General features: G+C 36.9%; 2 protein-coding genes across 3 annotated transcripts in view; both read left to right on the top strand.

Moving 5' to 3' along the window:
* The window catches only part of LOC149019397 (ARM repeat superfamily protein), a 36,202-nt gene extending 21,072 nt beyond the window's left edge, over positions 1 to 15,130 (top strand). Inside the window, exons 13-21 of the mRNA XM_089153411.1 lie at positions 2,009 to 2,048; positions 2,134 to 2,277; positions 2,443 to 2,562; positions 2,649 to 2,867; positions 3,622 to 3,798; positions 7,402 to 8,080; positions 8,973 to 9,175; positions 9,491 to 9,623; positions 14,491 to 15,130. Of these exons, the coding sequence (XP_089009537.1) occupies positions 2,009 to 2,048; positions 2,134 to 2,277; positions 2,443 to 2,562; positions 2,649 to 2,867; positions 3,622 to 3,798; positions 7,402 to 8,080; positions 8,973 to 9,175; positions 9,491 to 9,623; positions 14,491 to 14,642 (1,867 nt within the window). The 3' untranslated portion in view covers positions 14,643 to 15,130. The remainder of the gene's footprint in view (positions 1 to 2,008; positions 2,049 to 2,133; positions 2,278 to 2,442; positions 2,563 to 2,648; positions 2,868 to 3,621; positions 3,799 to 7,401; positions 8,081 to 8,972; positions 9,176 to 9,490; positions 9,624 to 14,490) is intronic.
* Positions 15,131 to 20,132: 5,002 nt separating this feature from the next.
* LOC149019396 (methyltransferase) lies at positions 20,133 to 24,276 on the top strand. 2 transcript variants are annotated; one of them, XM_089153410.1, is made up of 9 exons: positions 20,133 to 20,312; positions 20,429 to 20,494; positions 20,608 to 20,967; positions 21,036 to 21,300; positions 21,508 to 21,565; positions 22,694 to 22,780; positions 22,882 to 22,995; positions 23,202 to 23,340; positions 23,512 to 24,276. In XM_089153410.1, the coding sequence occupies exons 1-9, from the start codon at positions 20,236 to 20,238 to the stop codon at positions 23,738 to 23,740; spliced, it is 1,395 nt and encodes a 464-aa protein (XP_089009536.1). In that variant the 5' UTR covers positions 20,133 to 20,235; the 3' UTR covers positions 23,741 to 24,276. The 2 variants fall into 2 exon arrangements, with proteins under 2 accessions (XP_089009536.1, XP_089009535.1); XM_089153409.1 differs by having other exon boundaries at positions 20,135 to 20,312; positions 22,882 to 23,016.
* The last annotated feature ends 99 nt before the right edge of the window (positions 24,277 to 24,375 follow it).

Genomic DNA, 24,375 nt, shown 5'->3' with positions numbered 1-24,375 from the left:
GAACTCTTGGAAAAGGAATACTTTTGTCACCCATTGATATTCTAAAGGTAAAAGCATACATTGATGCAGATTGGGCTGGATCTTCTGGCAGGAAGTCAATTAGGTTACTGTACCTTTGATGGAGCCATGGAGGTAATCTAGTTACTTGGAGGAGTAAGAAACAGAATGTGGTAGCTTTATCTAGTACTGAAGTTGAATATAGAGCTATGGTTCGTGGATTTTGTGAGCTACTATGGTTGAAAGGCTTGCTAGAAGATATTGGAGTCCAAGTTCCAAGTCTTATAATGCTATATTGTGACAACAAGGCTGCCATTAGTATTGCCAATAATCCTGTGTAACATGATCGAACTAAGCACATTGAAATTGACAGGTTTTTTGTCAAAGGAAAGCTAGAACAAAGGCTCATTTGCATGCCTTTTGTGAGGTCTGGAGACCAAGTGACAAATGTTTTCACTAAGGGTTTGAAGGAAGGAGATTTCCTACCTATTGTAAGCAAGTTGGGCATGACTAATATCTATACCTCAACTTGAGGGGGAGTGTTGGTTGAGTTCTATAGGTGTTCAATTCTTTAGAGTTTTCATTCATCTAATTTTCTATTTCTTGTTACCCAAGTAAGGGTATTTATGTAATAATGTTCTTTCCACTTTATTATAAATAGAGGGCTTGAGATCGCACTGATCATTCAAGCCGTTCTACCAAAATCGTGTTTCTCAACAGTAGGCCTGATAATGGGATGCATAAGATAGTCGTCAAGGCCATAATTAGCTATTGAAACAAAATAAAAGCGAGGCCAATGTATATAGTTGCTCTCATCGAATTGATTGAGTTAGCTGGAAATGTGAATTTCATTCTGATGATTGTAATCTGTTCGGTTGGTGTAATGTGTGGTACTACTTCTGTCATACATGGACTTAGGGTGAGGATGGGTGTAGATCTAGGAAAGAGGCTTCAAAGCAGAGAAAAAAGGGTGGTGGTGGGTGGGACACAAACATACTGATGAGGGATTGAAAGGAGAAAGAAAACCCTTAGTTGATCCGAATCTTAAAACTGAATACGAGCCCAAAAAACCCTGAAAATCTTGATTTCAAACCCTTTTCATGAATGGGTCTCTCATAACCTTAGTTGAAACGATTTGAGAGTCCAAAAGGGAAAGGTGGACCCCTTGGTGGTCTAAGAAGCTTTTACAAGACTAAAGGGAAGAATGAAAGGTCAGAGATGAAAAGAAGGTGGCAAGACCTTGGAAGGTAAGACGGAGAGGAGAGAGGTGGCGGCAGCTAGGTTTTAGGGTTAGGATAAGAGTCTCAAAGTGGTTCCACTCTGATGCCATGAAGAAAGAGATACAGTTGGCGGAAATGATGGTTTGTTTCGAGAGCACTGCATCTTATGCTGATAACAATAAAAGAAGTGAATTAATTACAAAGAGAGCCTATAACTGTAGAACTACAAACATTCTCAAAAGATCTTGAAAGCTCATATTACAACATCATTCAATTAACTACATTAAAACAATAAACAGGGCTCTGACTTGGAAACCAGGGCTGTCTTCTTATTGAATGAAAAAGGCAATAGTTTGCCTTCCTTAAAGAGACTGTCTCTTTGTCTTGTCTTTACTATGAAAGCATGGATACAGTTGTTTATGTGAGGACCATTCTGATAAAAACGTTCAAAATCTTGATGTTGATCTCATGGCTTAGACCCTTTTTCGTCTTGTGGTGAGTAGAATGTTGTGTGCTTGGAAGCAAGGGTGAAAATACATATGGCTGAATGTGGACATATTGCAGACCCTGAATTTAGCACTACTTATGGATAAATTTTATTATACTTCTGTATGTGTCACTAATGTTAATCACCTATTCAAGTTCCAAAAATGAGAAAAGTTCTTGATGACCCAGAAGAGTTGCATACAGTAAATATCTTTTTCTGATTCACTGATCATTGGTTTTAGTTTATATTTTCATTTCAAGGTTCTTTTCATCTTGTTATTGAGTTTCTATTTTATCCATGGCAGTTACTATGGTGTTCTGATGGCTTATGGCAGTCTCCAAGATGTAAGATTAACACCCACGGTTCCGTAATTGATTTCTATAGAGAAGTCTCACAAGAAAAGCTTACATTTCTACCATGCTTGTGCAGTTCCTAAGAGAGCGAAATCCTGGATACACAACATCTTTGGTTCAGACTCGGGTGCTACCACTGTACTCTTTGTCACCTTCTCTGCCTTATCTGGTAGCCACTGCAAACTGGGTACTTGGAGTCCTTGCTTCCTGTCTCTCCCAAGTGAGATTTCTTCAAACATTGTATCACATATAACTTGCATTTTGATGGTTTGTATTATTTCAGTATGTAGTTAACTGACAACACTTGAAATGATGTTGATACTGTGAATTAAATGCAAAACATGCTCCTGTATGCTCACTGAATAATTCAACCATGTTAATTCAGGAGATGAGTGCAGACATATATTCGTCATTGCTTAAAGCACTGACCATGCCTGATTTTGGGGATACTTCCTGTTATCCTGTCCGGGTATCTGCTGCTGGGGCTATTGCTGAACTTCTTGAAGTAAGAGCAACCAAAGAACCCTGTAATATTTATTTCTTCTCAATTTCTATTTTATATGTATTTTGAACTTTTGTTTGTTTGTGCAGAATGATTTCCCACCTCCTGAATGGTTGCCTCTATTGCAAGTTGTAGTTAGCAGGGTGGATAATGAGGATGAAAATGAATCCTCAATTCTATTTCAGCTTTTAAGTACTGTGGTAGAGGCTGGTAATGAAAATGTTGCACTTCACATTCCATCAATCGTGTCATCTGTGGTTGGTGCTGTTTTGAAATTCATACCTCCTAATCCAGAACCATGGCCTCAGGTCTGTAATGGATATTCTTGATTTCTTCAGTGGTTAGTAACTGTGTGTATGTGTATGTGTGCATGTTTAGTGCTTACTTTGAATCTTTTTTTTGTTAAACATGTTCTCTATGAATCTACATCCTGAATCGATAGTAGCACTGGAGTTCCTAGGGAATTAATAAAAAGGTTCAAATGTCTATCTAGGGAATCACCACCCATTCCTCCCCTCACCCCCTCCCAGTTAAAAGAAATAAATAAAAGATTTAAATGTTTCTAGCAACACTGTAGGTGACTTTGAAATGCTTTTCCTTATTCAATGATCAAGAGGATTCCTGAGTCGTGATCAACAAATCTTGCTGACATGATTCTGGCTGTTTTTGACTGAAACTTTTGCTTGCTTGCTTGCTATGTAACACAGTTCCAAGAGGCTGCCTTGTCAGGCTATTTCTTTCCATATATACTATGTAGGACACCAGCATTTTCTTTTTCTTCTAATAATAAGTTTTTATGTTGTACGATGATTGCCAGGTCCATGTTACTTAGCTTGCTTGGGATCTAAATATTTCTAGCATTATGATTTGTGTCCAACTATTTAGGGGGTTAAAGAAATATTGCAAAGGCACTAAGAAACAACAAGGAGCTTATGGTTTCTGTGCTCATACTATTTGGCTTTCTTTTATTATAAATTTGGTGTCTTTTACTTCTCTTGTTATAATTAGTTTAGACAAATATATTAGAACCTTGAATATTTATTCCCATTTATCTTTTATTAGGTGGTTGAGCGAGGCTTTGCTGCACTAGCAGTGATGGCCAAAACATGGGATGTTTATGTTGCTGAACAAATTGATCTGGATGAGTCGAGTAGCAACTGGCGATCTGGTTCTGCAAGCATTGCTAGGGCTTTTTCAGTTCTCCTGCAGCAGGCTTGGCTTGTATCTGTACAACCAAAGGTCTGTTCATGCACTTAGTGTCCTGATTATATGTTCTGGGACTCACTGTGATGAAATCTGAAGAAGAGTGAGGAATATAGACATGATAAAGCTCACAAATGTGAGCGAAGAAAGTAAATATATGGGAGAGAGCTAAGAATATTTATTTCATTTCATTTCGGCACCATCAGTCCATAACATCTCTTTTTTATCATTCTTCCATGCAGATCATAGTAGCCTTAAAATGTCATCGTGGTATGATCATGTATTTGTATATGCTGTTTAAACTCAATCTAAGATATGTAAAAATTCTTTTATTTATACATAAATGAGGGCGTTATGTACATACTGGATCATAATATTGGTAAACAGTATTGTAAAATTTCAAAAAGGCATAAAAACATAGAAATTTATAAATGCTGGAAAACTTTGTAATATGATAGAATTCCTCTCAGTTCCTATATTATCTAATAGAACCCTCTCTATTTCATTTCTTGGATGCTGTCTGCATCACCTATACATCAAACCTCAAATACTTAGAAGTACCATTTTTTATTACACTCTTTCTTATTTGAAATGGTCTCTTCATTATCTCCTCTGAGTTTTAAGTCTTCAATTTCTCATAGCCTGGATTTTTGCCCCAAAAATGAACTAATAATCCCATCTAGAAGTTACTCAATTATAGGGAAAAAATTTATCCAATGCTTACATACAGGAAAGAGTACTATTGGTTTTAAGTGGGTGTTTGTTATTAAGCACAAGGCTGATGGTACTTTTGGACAGGTATAAAGCTAGACTGGTGGCGAAGGGATTCACTAAGACCTACGGTATTGCTTACCAAGGAACAAATTTCGATCAAAACTGAAGTTTCGACCTAGGGAAAATATGAGATTTCTAGGTTTCGACCGAAAGTTTGGTCAAAACCAATGATTTGTTTCTTGAAATTTCTACCCTAGGTTTCGGGCCTTATATGACCTCCATTTCATCTAATTTCTTGTCTCCTACGTATTTAAAGCATAATAAACACAATGGAACTAGTATTTTACCAAAAAACCCACTGAAAATTTATCATTCAAGTATGCTAAATTGCTAACAAATGAATGGGTTTGACAAGTACAAACTGTATTGCATACACAAAATCATCAATATAAATGAATTGTTTGATAGAATATTAGAATGGTTACATATACAACAAGTCAACAAAATAAAATGACCAACTAGATCAAGTGATGGTGTCTCACATATATTAAGTTGAAGCCCATATATCATATATACATATGTATTTTGAAAAAATACATAATTTTAAAAATAGTTATTAAAATCAGAAAATAAAAAAAGGTAGCAAATAATAAATTTTTTTTTAACAACACACAAACATAGATCATAGACCTAGACTAAACATATATTAATTCCAAGGCAATCCAAGATAATTTAAGGCATGGACAAAACAAAAATAAAAAAATGGGAAGTTTGGAACTATTGGGTATGACTCATGCTTCACATTCTATTGTTGCCAGAGTTTCCTTTGTAGTTGTGTCTAAGAGGTGTTTGGAGGCAAAATATGAGAAAAAGATATGTTTGAAGGCAAAGGAGTCGTGGAAATTAGGTGAAAATGGGATAGAAATCAACAAAAGCCCAGGAAAAACAAGTTGGATGTCAAAACTTGCGAATTTTAGGTCGAAACTTACGAGCTTTCAGTCAAAACCTGAAATGGTCGAAATATGCGAAATTTTGGTCCAAACATATGATTTTGACGAAATATTTGAAGTTTTGTTTCGATTTGAAAAAATGCAGGCATTTTGTTTGAAATTTTGAACATTTCGATCGAAATTTAGTCCATATTGATTACTAGGTGACCTTTGCTCCAGTTGCAAAGATGAATAAAACACAAGTGGTGCTTTCATGTTGTTAGTGAACTAGGGATGGGATCTTCAACAACTTGATGTTAAGAATGCCTTCCTTCATGGAGAAACTCAAGAGGAAGTATATATGGATGTTCCACCAGGGTATACCACTATTGAGACTTATAGGAAGGAATGCAAACTTAAATGTGCTTTTTATAGGTTGAAGCATGGTTCAAGAACTCGCTCTTGACACCCATCTCACTAGGTCATAAAAGAGAGATCTCACTTGAGTTGGCGAGATCTCGCTCGAGATGAGGTATTTTCCCCCGCCAACTTTAGTAAACTTGAGGGCCGTCTTGGGGGGGGGGGTTTAAGGGTCAGATTGGGCTCAAAGTTGGTATTCAGCCTATTTTAGGCCTTTTGAACATACTAGTGGCCTTAGATTTGTGGGAAATCAACCCTAAGTATGAGTTCTAACTCGACCTTAAATTTGAAATCGAGATGTTGTAGGAATGAATATGCACAATTATAAAACATGAAATATAGAACCATTAGGGTATATAAATGAAAAGCAAGTGATGAGGTACATCAAATAACTTAAATAGCAATGTAAATCCATCCATGTTAGTACAATAGAACGTCACATTCTCGACTCTTGAGAATACAATAATACAACCATCATAAGTCAATATAAATCATAAGTTCATCAGCAAAAGTGTTGGGTATGGCTCATGCTTCACATTTTGTCGTCGATGACCTTCCCCCTGATATACATGGGATTTGGGCCTCAAGATTTCCTTTGCAGTTTGGGCTTAGGCCAATAAATAGTTGTTTTGGGGGAAAATGTCACCTTGGTTGAAGATCTACTTGAAATGGGCTTGATTGATCTTCCTTTAGTGTTTAGATGTGCTAAGAGTAGTTGAAATGAAGATCTAGCTGAAATCCACAAGAAATCCGGTAAAAATTGAGACTTTCAACAAGATTTGGTGAGGGAATTCGAGAGAGTGGTGAGAAAGGTCCTCTCTCGTTTGAGATAAGGATCTTAAAAGAGTGTGGTTGGACCAGATCTTGATCCTATTGAGATATCATGCGAGAACTTGAGATCTTGAGCAAGTTGTGAGAACTTTGAGATCTCGAGCAAAAGATCTCATCTCACCTTCTCAGAAAAATGAGATCTCGAGCAAGATCTCAAATTACAGTTGAAGTAGTCCCCAAGAGCATGGTTTGGTAGGTTCTATAAGGCTATGGTGTCCACTAGCTATAAAAAGAGCAATGCTGAGAATAGCCTATTTACCAAAAAGATAGACACCCACATGCAATGTTGGACATTATGGTGTATGAATTGTAAATTATATTAGATGATTTGTCTTGGGGATTACAATGGATTGTGGATTATTGGGAATTAGGATATGTTTTAAATGTTATAATTGGTTTGGATAATGAAGGCATGTTTTTCAAATAAAAACTCCTCAATTATGTGGGAGTAATTCCATTTTTTTGGTTTAATTTTTATGAAATATAAATGTGTAGACCCCATATTGTTGGTTTCCCTTTTCTTAACTGTGTTATGTGACTGCTAATTGTTTTTACTGTTTATGATTCATACTATAAAACTATGTTTTACTATTTATAATTCATACTATAAAACTATGTTTTTGTCCCCTTCCCCTTTTTGCTAATTCTGGTTGTAGCAATGTTTTCTTCTTCCTTTTTCTATATGTCTAGAATTTACTCAAGTTCATCTTGAAAACTTTCCTTTGTAAAATGTCTCAATGTCCAGGAAGGGGATTCTCATGCATTGGCTCCATCATGCATAGATGATGCGTCAACAATACTCTGTACCATTATGAGGTCTGCTACGGACTCCAGTTCGGTTTTGCAGCTGAAAATATCAGATTTGCTTGTAGCTTGGACTGATTTGGTTGCAGAGTGGCATGCCTGGAATGAATTAGAGGATTTGTCAATCTTTGAATCCATTCGGGAAGTGGTCAACCTACACAGAAAATTTGAGTTGAATAACTTCATTGTAAGAAGGTTCCCAACTCATCCAGCACCATCTGTTCCACAAAGATCCATTGTTGAAGGCATAGGTGTGTTTGTTAGCAAAGCCATTTCACAATATCCATCTGCAACTTGGAGGGCATGCTCATGTGTACATTTGCTATTACATGTTTTGAGCTTCTCATACGAAACTGAAGGAGTCAAGCAGTTACTGGTTATCACATTCAGTCATGCAGCATTTTCTCGTTTCAGAGAGATCCGTGGCAAGCCTGCTGCACTGTGGAAGCCTTTGTTGCTTGCTATCTCCTCTTGTTATTTATGTTACCCTGATATTGTTGAAAATATTTTGGAGAAGGATGAGGATAAAGGGTTCACAGTATGGGCATCTGCATTGAGTTACATCTCCACAAGCTCTTTTGAACCTGGGCTGTCATCTGAGTCTGAGATTAAGTTAATAGGTTAGTACTTTATATGATAGTTCTTTAGAAGCTGGAAAAACATTTTCTATTTATCTATTTATTTATATTTTAAATTTTGGGGAATTATAATCATTACTCAGAGGGAAGAGGAGACCCCCTGTGGGGAGGGAGTACAAGAGGCCAAAAGAAGGGGGTTGGGGAACCTCAAGAGTTGAGGCAGCAATAGTAAAGGCTTAGACCCCATGTAAGAACAGTATGCTTGTTCTTGGGGTACCTGAAAGAGTGGGGTGGGGGCAAATGACTTTCCGAATCAAGTCCATGATCTTGGAGTTGGAGGTCACTCTCCTAATATTGGATTCCCGTCAAATGTGCGAGATCAATAATTCTTGGAAAGGTGGTAGACCAATCAAATCCCCCCTCCCCCCCCCCCCCAAAAAAAAAAAAAAAACCCTTGAAAACCAAATAAATATATAAAAATCAGTAAGGGCAGCTGCTGGCTTTCCAATGAGTGCTGCAGAATTTTATAGAGTAATTTTCTGATTTGATTATTAGAATCTGCCTAGTAATATAGTTTGGGGAGTTGGATCAGGCAAAAGTTGACAGTTGTTGCTCACTTATTGGAGAATTAACTATTCTAAATGGTGTTATCATAAAAAATACAGGTGGTAGATCTCTTCACCCCAACATGTGCATGGGAATTATCTGTTTGATCCTTCTGAAAAATGATTTTCTAGACTTGCCTTTTTTTCCGGTCCAAAAAAGTTCTTATCCTTACTGTATGAAAAATTTAAGAATCACATAGTGATTGTTTCAAATAGTTAAAAGTATGAATTATTTACTTATTTTGGGTTTGACTTGGATCAGTATCTTTTTCACCAACTAATTCTTGTTTCATTAATGATGCTCTCTAATTTCTCGTTAACTATGATAGCGATGACATTAACCAAGGTGGTTGAACGTCTTCTGGGACAAGCTGGGGATTCTTGGAGTGGATTGTTACAAGATTGCTTTGTTTCCCTAGTGGAAGTAACCATACGTCTTAAAGAAGTTCAGGAAGAGGAGGCTGAAGACGATGAAGAAGATGAAGATGATGCGGATGTGCAAACTGATGATGATGATGATGATGATGATGAGGTATTTTACCAAAATTACCATTCCATATTTTGGTCTTCCCTGTTTCCTTTGGAACTCTCGATAGCTGGGTGCTAGATGAGAGTTCACTAGTGCATGCACAGTTCTGGGGTATTTACACCATTTGACAGGCTGTACTTGGAGAACTTTCTAAGCAATCCCCTTCCTGCTTCTGTTATCCTGAACCATCTATTCCTTTTTATTTTTCAATGTCAGCGAAAAGTTGCAAGTTATGTCTATTCACGTATCATTGCCAGCATTGTGTATATATTGCTTTCTGAAACAGAAGGGAACAATTCTTCTAAATCTTTTTACTAGGATTCTGAAGATGAGCGTGAAGAAACAGAGCAAGAATTTCTAGATCGGTATGCTGAGGAAGCTCTTGCCCTCGAAAATGGAATGATTGTGGAAGAGGGTGATGTGGAAGATCAAGATCAAGAGCTTGAATTGGGTAAGTCAGTTAATACTCTGATAGTTACTAGTTTCATGTTCTCTCTCAGGTTGGGAATTGGCTTGGCCTGCTTGGCTATTATTGAATCATTTTTATACCCTTGTGTGGTTTTAGATTGGAATCAGATTGTCAGCTGATATTATGGATTTTTGTAAAGTGTAAATTATTAATTGCTAAAAATTTCCAAGGATGGGCTATGCTTTTGAGGATGACTCAAGTTTCTGCCACCTGCCAGATTGAAGGAGCCTAAATTTTGTAGACAGGTTGGCCTTGAGGTTACCAACCTGTCTTGAGTTTCAGCTTAACATAGGTCGCCTGGGTGTTGTATGGTAATGTTCATTAATGCTTCTAGGTTTCTCTTTTTCTTTCTTTTTTTTTTTTCCTTCCCATTTTTGAAACAGAAACAGCCCAACTCATGTATGGGCGTTCTGGTTTGTTTTTGTGTTCTTTTTGCAGAAACCAGGCTTTTGGCACAGTTTTGAGCCCCACTGAGCTTCAATGTAGAAATGTTTTTTCTTTTCTACAAATTCGGTGAAAACACAGCCTTAAAGTCACTAAGGGTATATATGTCGTTCTGCGTAAAACATAGCAAACATAGAACCCTCCCTAAAGTTTCCCTCATCTTCTTTGAAGGATATGGAAAACCTGAACTTAGTCTGTTTTTCTTCTTGGAAGGAAGTAGAAGAACCAAAGTTATGCTAAGATGAAGGGCTGTTCCATTTTCCTCCTACGCTACTTGAACTCTTAAAGCCAAATTAGAACTATTTCTAGCGTCTATTGGAGAATCAATGAAAGCCCATGACAGTAGCATTTGCTGATTCAAAGTTTGAGCTTCCAAGTCCTTTAACCCACTAAAGCAGGCCTTTCTTTTCACCAGAAAAAAGAAAAACTAGTGAAGTGATGAAAAAGAGATCAGTTTCATCATTAACGCTATGATTCTGTTGGTTTGGTTGCTCTATCGAAGGAAAAGTTAATATATTTTAGAAATTCAGATTAAGATCCCAGTGTATAAGTTATAGAAATTGTGTACATGCCTTCAATTTCCACAACAACAGCACATTTTAGTTGATGATTGACAAAAATTGAGAAATCTGAGTATTAGAATGAGAAGGCCAAAAACCAAGAGTGATGCTGCTCTTACTGGAGCATATCTGATCAACTGTATGCCTTCCTGCATACTCAACATTAAAGCGCCAGGAGCTCTTCTTCAGGGTTCAAACACCTTTGTGGTCCCCCCCAAAGGTATTTGGCTGTATTTGCTATGTCCAAAATCATCACCCTCATGGCAAGCTAGATCTATGGAGTCTTAGGTGTCTATTTTTGGGCTTTTCTCTTACACAGAAGGGATATCCCTGCTCCACCATGATGAAAATTATTTGTTTCGTCATTTTTCATGAGTCCCTACCTTATTTTAGATGGCCACTTCTTCATGAGCACCTCGTGTGGTGAAGATGTGGTTCTAACTTGGATAATTGTTTCAACAATTACGAGTGAGGGGGAGAAGCCACTAACAGATACCAGCAGCACCTCCGGTTAAAGTTTCCTTGAAGACATATGTTTGCACACCACGAAATTGGCCACAAGAGATCACAACCAGTACAACACCCTTACCACTACAAGAGTCCTCTTCAGAGCCGGACTTTGTATCTCTGTCTGCCTCTCCATCTGGTAAGAATCCTTCCCCTGAATCACCAATAGCCCTTTGGAATGGTGTTAGGACAGGCACATAACCTATATCCCATGTTGTTTCCTTTGATTCTCTTTTTTCCTTCTTAATGTAGTTGTGTCTTTGCTTTCTTCTATGTCTATCCCATAAAAGTGGTTGGAGGCTTATGCAGATCTAAGTGAAAGGCAGCAGTGTTGGAAGAATGAAAGCAATAGACAACAATGGAACATGGGTGCTGCTTGTTCTACTCTCAGGTGAAAAAGCTGTTGGCTGTGAATGGGTGTTTCTGGTGAAATGGAATATGGATGGATCAATAGACCAGTACAAAGCCCAACTAGTGCCAAATGGATTCACTCAAACCGTTGCAATTGATTATCAAGAAACATTGCTCCTCTTGTGCTACAAACCTAGGATAGGACCTACAACAACTATATGTAAAAGAAAAGTGCTTGCTTACATGGAGAATTAGAAGTAGAAATCTTTATGGAGATTCCCCCAGGTTTTTCGGACAACAGAACTCAAGGGAAGGTACACAAACTTAAACACACATTATTTAGGTTGAAGCGGTCTCCTTCTGTGTGGTTTGAAAAATTATGGTCTCAATGGGATGCAATTAGAGTAATGTTGATAATTAACTCTTCATCAAAAGGATAGGGACCATAAAGCATTCAATTTTCTCTTCTGAGAATTCTATGAAGGGCAATACTTGTCTTGCAATAGTTCATCCAAGATTATGTTCCTTGGTGCATGCTTTTTTGCTGTTGACATTGTTTTGGTGGATGAGACAAAAAGCTGAAAACAATGCTAATTTGGAGCTTATGGAAATTAACCTTGAAATAAAATGTCTTAATATAAGTAAAACAAAGATGAAGTAATGGTATGTAACATTAGTAACCATAGGATAGATCATGCAAGGTGATGAGGTGTAGATCCCAGGGGTCGATCATTTTAAAATCAGGAAGGTGGTATAGAAGATTATGTCTCACTGAGAAGTAAACTTAGATGGATGAAATGAAGGGGTGCATCTGGAGTGTTATATCATTGCTGTATCATTTTGAAGCCTAAAGGAAATTTTACAAGATGGCCATAAGACCTGTTATGTTGTACTGTGAAATATTGGGCAGTTAAAGAGGCATCATATTGATAAGCTCAGTGTAGTGGAGATAGGATGCTAAGATGGAGTGATGAGTGACAAAACCATGACAGATAAATTAAGGAATGGTTTTATTAGAGCTGATAGGGAATAGCCTGATTCATGATGAGCTTCAGAAATGGCAATGTTCAACAGGTGTCGGCTGCCCCATTTCTTAAATGATCAGAGAAGGTACAAAAAACCAGGTGAGGCTGAATAAAGGTGGGTATGCATGGTATCGATCTTGTTTCTAGCATGTCATTGGGTAGAGCTGATTGGAGGGGAAGGATCTATATAGCTGACCGTAATTACTGTGTAAAATTATGCTGTAATTGTTGTTGTGCTCCTTTTCTTTTCACTTATGTTCTATTTTTTATTTTTTTTTTGGTGGAGGATCTTTGCTAGGATCCATATTGCTACCTACCATGTTGGGATAAGGCTGAGTTGTTGGAGAAAATGCAAATAACTAACTGACATTTCAAATTTTTTTTTTTTTTGGTTAGACACATAATTGAATTTTCATTGCTGTGAAATGATCTAAGGTAGAAAGTTTTGCAACACAACGTAATTAGCAGAAAGCTGTAACGATTTTAGAGAATGTTTTTTGTACAGTTTGACATAGGATTCGATTCATTGATTCAATCTAGGACTAGGAATGAATTGGTGGAACTTAATTTGATAAATTGAATAGAAAAAGTAGTACATGAATAGATGCAGATGGTTTTGTATAGTAAAATAAAGGGTTTGGTATTTTTACTTATTGCTAACTAAAATCCATCTGTAGAAAAGAATGAAATTCAAATAGGGTAGAATCAAAATATAGAATGTGACCCTAATCAGCACGAAAAAACTTCTACCGGAAACCCAACAATGCTCAGAAGGGTGATATTGAAGCTGGATGTTTCAGTGGTCATTCAGATGGCAATTTAGTTAGCAGGTTGGAACGTGTGTGTAACTTTTCAGCATGAAAAGCACAAATATAAAACTGTTAACTCATGACATAGTCTCTCATTACAGTAAGGGTTCATATTATTGTCACCAAATGGTGAAATGAGAAGTTGTACTTTCTCTTATTCTCCTGAGTTATTTATTATAAGTCAAGAGCTTTCGAAATAATTTTAAAGTGACTTATCATTATATCATCACATATTTTTCAATATGCATTTGAAGTAATAGGATTAAACCTCTTATTTTCACCCACCATGGTTACACTAAAATGTCTAAATAGATGGAGAAGATTTGTTTGTATGTCATCCTTAAATTATTTTTAGGATTGTGTCTCCTCATGAATATAGTAATACATTCATTGAGGTGTTTGACGATGAGTGAATTTAACACTTTAGATATTGGATATCGTGAGTTTAGAAAACAGAGACGAAGAGAGATCGAGAAGAAGAATAGAGGAAGGAAGATTGAAGAGAAGAGAAATCGAAACTAAGAAAGAATTTGGGAGCCTCACTATCATTATGTGAGTCTTCAATAAGCTGTGATTTATCTATAGGAAAACATGCGACTACATAACAAATTTAAACACTTGAAAAGGAGTCCTAAAAGGACTCAGAAAACCCAACAGCACCCCTTTTTTTCCCCTTTCCAAAATTACCCTTTAACAGATAATTTCTGAAAAATTTTCTTCTAGACATAAGTAAGCATTATCAGAGGCTCAGGTTCAGCTAGACACAATTATTGAATGACAACAACTGCATTCTTTTGATTACATGATATCAATGTCCCGTATGTCTTATGGAGTGTTTTTTTTTGGGCTGAACACTGCACAATAAAGACTGGAAAACTCACATCTCTTTCTGTGGTGAGCGATGCTGGTTCCAACTCACCTACTTGGTGATGGTCCATCAAGCTGCGTTCAGGCGCAGCAAATTCAACCAGGTCCAGCTGTCAAGCTTACCTCAGGCTGGGATATTGGTTTTAAATTGTTGCTTGGTTTGGCTTTTGATCATTGGGTTGGGAGGAGAACTTGGCCAGTTGGCAGCCTAGTACTAGTATGTGGTGTTTTCTAACTGTGGTTTGATGGTTTCTTGATTTCTCAGCCGTATCATGTTGGATTGCAGGTATGCTGGGCGAGATTGATCCACAGAGAGCTGTCCTTTCATTGATGGAGAAATATATACAAGTTTTAGGACAAAAAATGCCATCACAGCTTGTAACAGGTTTCTTGAACACCTTCCCTGAGTATGCTTCGTTTTTTCATCCCTCTTGTTGAAATCGTAGTTGTTAATGAAGCCTTTACCTAAATTATCTTTTCTTTTTCAAGCCTCCGGAATTTGTTTTTTAGTTTTTTTGGGTCCCCCCCCCTCCGGGGGTTCTTAAGTTCTGACATCATTTTTCATAACCTTGTAATTATTTCTTAGGTTAAAATTTTAAATTCCTTTTTTGGGTTAATGGGTAATTGTTACACTGTAATTGGCTTGCGATGGATACTTCAGAGAGTATTACTACATACCTATAACAGAAATGTTGCCAATTTTAAATATTTGGATATTGTTGGATGAGTATTGAGTGTAATTGGATTATTTGAGACACTATTTGTCCAATGCATTTGCAGGGTTTGCGTAGTCAGTAATGACCGACACCTCTTAGTGAAGAGGTTAAAGGCTCGACTCTTTCAGTGGTATATGTGATGGTACCCACACCTGAATATAAAGCTTACCAATTTCAATCTCATTTGGGTTAATGTTATCAATACAAAAATTGATGTTTTCTTAAGTTTCAGGTAACTCATCTTTCGTTAATATATATATATATATATATATATATATATATATATATATATATATATATATATATTCAAATATTTTGTGAAATATGTATAATTAACATTTTGAAAATTTTCCCACAAGGCTTACTATCTTTTTATTTTGGTTAAAATATATGATATAATGAAAAATTTAAACATGATAGATGTATTGTATGATGATAAAATAAATATATATTAAACATCATGGATTAATTTCTGATCTTTCCACTCTATAATTAACTCTTCTAATTTTAAAAATTAGAATAATTAATATAAAAATTATAAATTGGGTTAAAAAACATTATTTTGGATTTGAAAAGTATAAAAAAAAATGAAAAGACTTTTTACATGTTTTTGAAGTATTGCCCATGTCATTTAGATTAAGATAATGTTGTGGAGCTTCATTTTTCCAAGAGCAAAGAGGAAAATAGGAAACATGAGATTGTATTTGGCTCAATCCCCCCCCCTCTTTTGCTTTGAGCCTTTCAGCTTTGTTAGGCTCTGTGCTATTTCTTGTGCCCCCACTTTTTTTGGTTGATGTGTTTTTTTATCTTCTAAAAAATTATACTAATATGTTTTTAATTGAAAAATAACTATAATTTGAAAAAACACACGGGTTTGGAGATAGATGTTATATTAAATTTCACAATCCACTCATAAGTTTGAGTTATACCCTTTATCATCAAGCTTTCCAACTGAAATAATATTCAATTTCAGATCCAAAATATATCTCACATCCTTAGAAATCATCTGACAACTTAAATTTGTTTTGATGCTAATATCATTTATTGTAATAATTTTTGGCACAATTGTTTTCTATCTTTACCAAAACAAAGTCACATTATTTCAGATCCAAAATATATCTCACATCCTTAGAAATCATCTGACAACTTAAATTTGTTTTGATGCTAATATCATTTATTGTAATAATTTTTGGCACACAATTGTTTTCTATCTTTACCAAAACAAAGTCACCCTACTGATATCTGATAAATTAATCACTATATGAAGTAGCATTAAATGATGCTCTCGAGTCAAACACTCAATTTGAAATATCACTATTTGTATAATCGTAACAATCACCACACAATGAGACAAGTACAAATTCAGAGGTAGTAATTGCACTGGTTTTCTTCTTGTTCTTTATTTTTGCCACTACATTTTCCTTCCTTTTGTTTTGCACTCTCTCTTCATATGTTTAGGATTCTTACAATAAAAATAAACCAACCTCTTGCTCTAGCCATGATTTTCTTTATTATTTGTTCTCACCTTTCCTTCTATAGCCGAAGTTTTTGAACTGGAGGACTTAGAGGACTTTTTCTTTACTTCTTCATTTAGCTTACTGTTTGTAAAATGTTTTATAGCGATAATTCTATTAGATGTCAAATTTCTAAATGAGACAACCAAAGTTTTTCAACTGTTAGGTAATGAATTGAGCAGTAACAAACCCTGCAGCTCATCATTTAGCAACCTTTTTATTACTGTCAATTGGTTAACAATACTTTGCATTTCATTTAAATGCTCAGCAACAGAACCATTTTCTTTAAACTTCAAATTCAGAAGCTTCCTAATTAGAAAATTTTTTACTAGTCGTTTTCTTTTCATACAAATCATGAAATTTCTTTCAATGTGAGATTGCACTAGATTTAACTGAAATGTAATGAAACAACATTATTAACAAATTCCCTAATACATGCCATAGCCTTCCTATTCAATTTCTTCCAGTTATCACTCGACATGGATTCTGGTTTACTTTCTACACCATCAATAGGTAAATATAGATTGTTTGAATAAAGAAGATCTTCCACATTTTGGTTTTTCAAATCAACCAATTGATTCCATTTCAAACTTATCCATATTTGATTTAGACAAATGCACACAACCTTAGCTCTAATACCACGTGTTGGGAATCAAATCATTTATGTCTATATGTGAATCAAAAGATAATATATAAATAATTTGTAATATGAAACAAATAAATAGAAAATAAGCAAGCAAACACTACTAAAAGAACACCATAATCTTTAACATGAAAAACCCTTCAAAGTGAAGGTAAAAACCACGGGACTTAGCTCGGACAAATCTTCCACTCTATAATAAATAATGAGTTTACAAGCAACACTACTTTTAAACTTTCTATCAAATCTTGAGGATATCACAACCAAGGTCCGACATGTCGACCTGTGTCATCGTGTCGGTGCCTGGAGTCAAAGTTCGAGGACCCATGGGCGGGCCCCCAGAACACGGCGCATGGGCATTCGCGAAGCGCGGACTTTTGGTAGGGGTTCGATGAACCCCTGTTTCGGAGGGTATTTCAGGTCATTTTGACCTAAAATTTGACGTGTAACCTAATTTGAGGCCAATAAACACATTGGGAGTGTTATTTTGACCTAAAACATCACCTAACCTAAAGTTTATAATTGGCACATGTCCGGCTATATGGGGCAAAGGAAGTTTGAAAATTCATATAAACTAATGTAAATATGCAAAGAGAACACAAATACACTAACACAATTAGTAAAGAGATGTACTAAAGTTTACAATTCATTATACAATTATGTTGAGTATGGCTCATGCTTCACATATTGTTGTCGTGTTGTGGGGTGGGCCAGGAACAAGGGAACCTTGCTTGGAGTTACCACCGACACAGCGACACAGGCCGATATATCAAGCAATATTTTGATCGACAATTATCGAGAGAGAGAGAGAGAGAGAGAGAGAGAGAGAGAGAGAGAGAGAGAGAGAGAGAGAGAGAGAGAGAGAGAGAGAGAGAGAGAGAGAGAGAGAGAGAGAGAGAGAGAGAGAGAGAGAGAGAGAGAGAGAGAGAGAGAGAGAGAGAGAGAGAGAGAGAGAGAGAGAGAGAGAGAGAGAGAGAGAGAGAGAGAGAGAGAGAGAGAGAGAGAGAGAGAGAGAGAGAGAGAGAGAGAGAGAGAGGCTTACGGTTATTTTCACTTTGTCTTTTCTCCTCCTCTGTTCTTGTACTTCTTTCCACTCTTCTCTACTCTTCTCTTCTCTTATCTTCGCTCTCTAGAGAGAGAGAGAGAGAGAGAGAGAGAGAGAGAGAGAGAGAGAGAGAGAGAGAGAGAGAGAGAGAGAGAGAGGCTACTTATTTTCACTCTGTCTTTTCTCCTCCTCTGTTCTTGTACTTCTTTTCCACTCTTCTCTACTCTTCTCTTCTCTTATCTTCGCTCTCTAATGGGTGTTTCTTCAAATGAATCTGAAGGCAATAAGCCATTTAAGTTTTTGATCTATGGCCGCACCGGCTAGATTGGAGGTTTGCTAGGTAAGCTTTGTGATGCTCAGGGTATCGAGTTCTCATTATCGAAAGATTTGAAATCGGGAAAGTCATCTTCAGGTGGGGGAGTGTGAATCTCGTGAAGGAGAAGGAGAAGCCCAAGCTAGCACTTGACGCCCTACTGAGAGCGGTGCCACTGCTCACCTTGTTGGGCAACTCTACCTTCAGCTATGCACTCCTCGTCTTCCTCAAGTGCTGCTGCTTGTGGTGGTGGTGGTTGTTTCTGCTACCACCACTATTGTTCCTCAGTGATATCGTTGAGAATCTCTTCCCAAAACTCGGCTTCCTGGAGTGACTACCACCACTATTTTGATCTCCTACTACTACTTGATCACTTGCTTCAACCGACATAGATCTGCTCAATGACTTCTTCATCGTTGTTGGTAACTCCATCAATTGATCTGATTTTGTTCTACTTATTCCATTTTTCTACACTTTTTCTTTCTTCTCCAAGAACTCTCGAACGTTTTTAATGGCTTATTTTTTTTAATAGAACATTCCCAAAAGGTACATTTGAAAATCCCTTTCAAAAGTCACTTTGCTCTTTAAAGAAAATGAGTACTCAACAAGCTTTTACCCCTTGTTTGTTTGGTTCTCAAAAGGAAGAGTTACTTCACTTCTATTTTACAATAAACTAGTTTCAATTTCAAAAAAATTCCCCCTCATGTGGCTACCGAGGTGGATCAAATCAAACACACTGTATATCAGATTTTAGCAACATTTTTTTATCAAAATCTCAGTATCTTAATCACCTGGATGGGATAATAATCTTAATTTATGAGGCATTGCAGCTCACTGGAAAAAAGATTGGGATTCAATATTTGCATGCACAGTATACTTCCAATGGGGATGGCAAAATAAGGAAAATCATGAGGACCATTTTATCAAAGCTGGAAATGGAGCAGAACTAATTAAAGATTTCTATTCTCAGGTCATAGAAATCACATGAGGTAGTGGCGATAAGGCCACAGGCAACAAGTCACTCTTTAGTTTGGTCACGACTAGAGAGGGGTCGTTTTAAATGTAATGTTGATGCTTTCGCAATTGGAAGAGGTTACAATCAAGTGGGAGGCCTAATTCGAGACTCAGCTGGAGTTTATTTGGGAGGGTTCATGCAGCGCATAGCTGATTGTAATGTCGTGGAAGCGAAAATTGAAGCTATAGCTACAGGAATTTGTTATCTATCTCGATGGATCTACTACCCCTTGATGTGGAATTTGACTCTCAACAGGCGATTGATATTTTAAGTACAAGTCAGTGCATGTATGGGAATTTGTCTAGGGTAGTGGAAGAAATTAAACAAGCCGTTGGACCTTCTAGAACCATAAGATTCAACTACATTTATAGAAGTTCAAACATCGCTGCTGATGGAATGGCTAAGATGCCAATAACGTTGGAGAATCCATCGCTTTTCTATCCGAATCCCCCTTTAGAAATTGTGGAGATCCTAATGGCAGACAACCAGTAAGTTTAGTAGTTTAGCATTCAGGTTTATTATCCCCGCTTATGTAATAAGAATAAAAAAAAACTCTTAAAGTTTTTTAATTTTCGGGTAGAAATAAAAAAGTCTAAAGTACCATTAAGGGTTTATAGCATTAAAACACCGAGTCGGTCCTTGCTGATTTGGAATGGAATCGGTTGGATCGTTCTCATGAACGCTAGAGTCAGTTCGGTCGTAACTCGTAATTATAGGGCGTCTCTGTGAGACTGAGAAGGAAGCAAGCCTGCTCATCAGTGTAGGTTTCCGGTAAGCCGTCATTGATAATGGAGAAGGTACGTTGCAAATTCTGGTTACCGAAGAAGAATCGGTTTTGTTCAAACAAATCTCTTGGCGATTCCATGTAATTCCCTCACTGTTATGTATCATTTTTTTTTTTCAATTCAAATTCATTTTCCTCAATGCGTAATGTTTGTTTTTTTCTTTTAAATTTTCTCACTTTTGGATCAAACTGTGTAGATTCTGTGGAAACCACAACCCTAGGCCTGAAGAACAGAGGGTTACATGTCCACTAGACCCGTCTCAGTAAGTTGTCTTTTGGTTCTTCGATCTTAAGAGACCCTCCTTTCTTTTTTTTTTCCGAGTTTCTTATGTTTCCTGTGATTATTAACTTTTACTCCCAATTTCATCTGCTTAAGTTGTGTTCTGCAAGAAAATCTAGGTTCACATCTTCGAAGATGCCCGTATCTCAAACAACTCCAGTCCTTGAAACAACAACCTTTCTACAAAAAGGGCATCAATGCGGGGAGAGATTTAGACGTTGATGATGTGAAAGTCAATTCAGAAGAAGCCGTGTTTCCAAATAAAGAGATGTCTGAGCCCTCTGATGACACTACCTCAAACATGAAGAGGAATGCAGTGTATAACATGACGGTTTCAGAATTCTCCCAACTGTTGAGAAAGATAGAATCCATTCATGCTTCTATCACTTCGGAGATTCTCGAGTTGTATAAAATACCCGAAGTTTGTGGTATTTGGATTAACAAAGGAATAGATCGGTACGTGAATTTCCTTCATTCTTATGATTTTGGAAGCATTTTATGGTTAAATGATTACCCATTTACAGGAAGTTGCCGTTCCAAGAGAAGCATGTTCTGCAACAAGCGTCGATTGTTGGGAACTTGGCAGACTTTGGAATATTGGAAAATCATGTTGGGAACATAGTTTGTCCAGACATTGCAGAACCTTTGTGCTCCAATGAGTCGGCTAGGGACAAGGTCCCTGCAGTCGTTGAGTTTGGGGCAGGGAGAGGTTACCTAACACAAATGCTTGCTGACTGTTATGGAATCAATAAGGTGGTTTTAGTTGAACGGAAGGCTTACAAGCTCAAGGTTAGTGTTTCACAATTGTAATAATGCCACTGATAAGTGATGTAGTATTAGCACCAAATTACTATTTGGGAAAGTTTGGACTCCTCTTTGATGAGAGAAACATAGTCAGGCAGTAGACAAAGTATGAAGCACTTATTTGTGATTACCAGAACTTAGATTAATGTAAAATTTGGTTTTTCGTTTCTGATCTACTAATGCAACTTCTAGGCTGACCGAAGTCTACGACAAACAGAGAGCTTGAATCTAGAGCGTTTGAGAATTGACAGTAAGCCATTCAAAATTCTGGTTTGGATCTTTTGTATGACATTGATCATATAATGATTATCTGTGGAGCTTTGTTTTATGTATATCTCAAAGCTGTAAAGCTATAATAATACTGTAACATGGTTGAAAAGCTTATATAATATTCATGCCTAAGTTGGTTCTCTACTACACAAGTATGTTCAAATCTTAATATGTGTAATAGATATCAGCCATGTTTAGATGCTTCGCAGATGAAACTGCACCAGGTGCAGGCACCCTGTCAGTACTACATGTCATAGACGTCAAAACCATGTTTTAAGGTTTTGCAGATGCAACCAGACTAGGTTTGAGCACCCATCTGTTAATGTCATAGAAATTACTGCTACATCTAGAAGCTTGACACAAGCTAACTAGATTGAAGCATCCATGCGTTGCTGGTTTGTTTGTGCAAACATCAAGCATCTAATTAGTCAAGGATCTGTCAAAATCTAGGATTTGGGATAAATTGCAAGCTTGAGTAGGTCAAATAAGAGGGTTTTTTTTCCCCTTTTTTTTTTAAAGGTCAAAACTAGGGTTACTTTGGTAAGACCTAAGATTTGACGGTAGGGTTATGTCAGGTGAGTGTAAGGGAGTCTAACTGTGAAGGTTTAGGTTTTCACTTATGCTGGAACATTACTGAATTTGAAGAGAAGGCAAATTGGAGTTTTATCCTTGAGTTTCCAAAAAGGTACCGATGTAGATTCAAAGTATGGCCTCAAATTATGTATCTTTTTACTTTTGGTACAGCCCATACTTTTTTGCTGCTGTGGTATAATCTACTATGTGATAAGCCGTATACTATGACCAGGATTGCCTACCTCTGTTATTGTCTATTTGAGTTCTTGGTTCAATTATAGCTTCCAAAAAGAATTTGTCCCATGACTTCTGCATGCCAAAGTAGATTGCATGTCTTGAGTGAAAGACTCCTCTGTGCTCTCACATTCCTTTGATCTTCTTCTTATTCTTGTTTTGTAGTAAACCCACAGAAATTTTGGTATGACAGCTCCATTTTTTAAGATAGTTCTGTGGAAATGTTGTTATGATGCAAGTTTATTTTACTTAATTCATGCAATAAAAGTTTTATTTCACTCTCCAACATCGATCTTTGCAGTAGAGGATTTGAACTTGGATGCTGTTGAGTCTCTGAGAGGAGTTTCTTACGTGGCAATTGGGAAACATCTCTGTGGGCCTGCAACAGGTGCTTATGCTACTATAGTATTAACTTGATGTGAAAATGAACTTTATGACTGAGGACATTAGGACTATTGCTAATTTTCAGCATCTCGAGTATGGCTGCAGATTTGACTCTAAGGTGTTGCCTTCCTGAGGAAAGTCAAGAAGATAAAGCTACAGATTCAAGTGGTAGCCGTTATCTAAGAGGCCTTGCAATTGCAACATGTTGTCATCATTGTTGTCAGTGGAAGCACTACATAAGTAGTCTCTTGATCCTTTTACTTACCGAACTTATAATTATTGTTCCATATGATGTTTATCTTTTTTTTTTTTTTTTTTTTTTTTACTTTAGTTTGGGGTTTATTTGCAAGGTTGTTTGGCTGGTCAGTCCACTAATGTTATGTTGGTATGATTTGAGAAATTTGACTGCTTTGGCTGTCCTGCAGACAAAAGATATTTTCTAAATCTGGGGATTGGAAAGGATGATTTCCATGCAATCACTTGGTTTACGAGCTGGGCTGTAGATGCAGATCATGGCTTAGATCTTTCTAATTTATTCAACCATGGATTACCCCAACTTTCCATGTAATAATGCTTTTCCCTTTACATATGTGTTTATATTCATTATAGATTCAGGGGTGATTATAAGAAAACTTAGGACATTGATAGCATGGAATTTACCTGATAGATTTTACTCTCATGATCTATATGTAATGATGGTTTTTTGATCAGTGTATTTTGCATGCCATGTATCAGTGTGGAGAAATATTGTTCCGTTGGTGCTCAGGGAGTTGAAGAGATTGTAAAAAATATGGAGGTGATGGACAGGGCAGTGTTGGGTATGATGTGCAAGGAGATCATTGACATGGGCCGGATGATGTGGATCAAGGAACAGGGTCTTGCAACGAAGCTTACCAAGTATGTACCATCTGATATCTCGCCAGAAAACCATCTACTTATTGCCAAGAATGGATATTGCTTGTAAGATGTTTAGGTGAAATCTTCATTCTTTCTCTAGTTCTGTAAGTCATCTGTGTTGCCATGAAGCTGAATAACTACAGGGATTAGAATTCAAGCGGAAACTAATCATTCACTTTCCTGGAGAAGCAAATACAAGCGTTGAGCAGATTGATGGACTACTGTCCTGCTGCCATCTTTTCTAAAATTTGTTAGTAGAGTGCAGAAAATTCAGGAAAAAAAAATTCTGTCTGCTGTGCATAACAGTGCAGCATGAGAGAATGACACCTGAAAAATTCAAATTGGATGGTTAAGATTAAAACCTCTCTAAACGAAGGTTGAAATGGATCTAATCTTCTATCTGCCCTAAAATACCAGATTGAACATGAGACTAGCACAACCTGCCACCAGAGCCTTCCTAGACGACTCGACGTTGAGTAACTGACCAAGTGAACTTTCCACCATGGCGGATTCATCGGGTCACCTGAAATGGAGCTGCACCTTCTTAGGGTGACCTCTCTTTTCTGAAACAGAGCTACGGCTTGGCAATAACGACTTCCATTCGATCTATGCAACAAAACAAGAAATGCTTCTTCTTAATCTCATTAAGAAAGAGAAAAGGGATAGATGCAGAGCCACGTCGAGGTTGCCTTCTTCCATTGC

The sequence above is a fragment of the Hakea prostrata genome, chromosome 4, assembly GCF_041222555.1.
Source record: "Hakea prostrata isolate BN-2017 chromosome 4, UWA_Hpros_2, whole genome shotgun sequence".
In the NCBI taxonomy this organism is placed as follows: domain Eukaryota; kingdom Viridiplantae; phylum Streptophyta; class Magnoliopsida; order Proteales; family Proteaceae; genus Hakea; species Hakea prostrata.
Note: the sequence above shows the minus strand (reverse complement) of the source record. Positions and strands in the feature narration are given on the sequence as shown.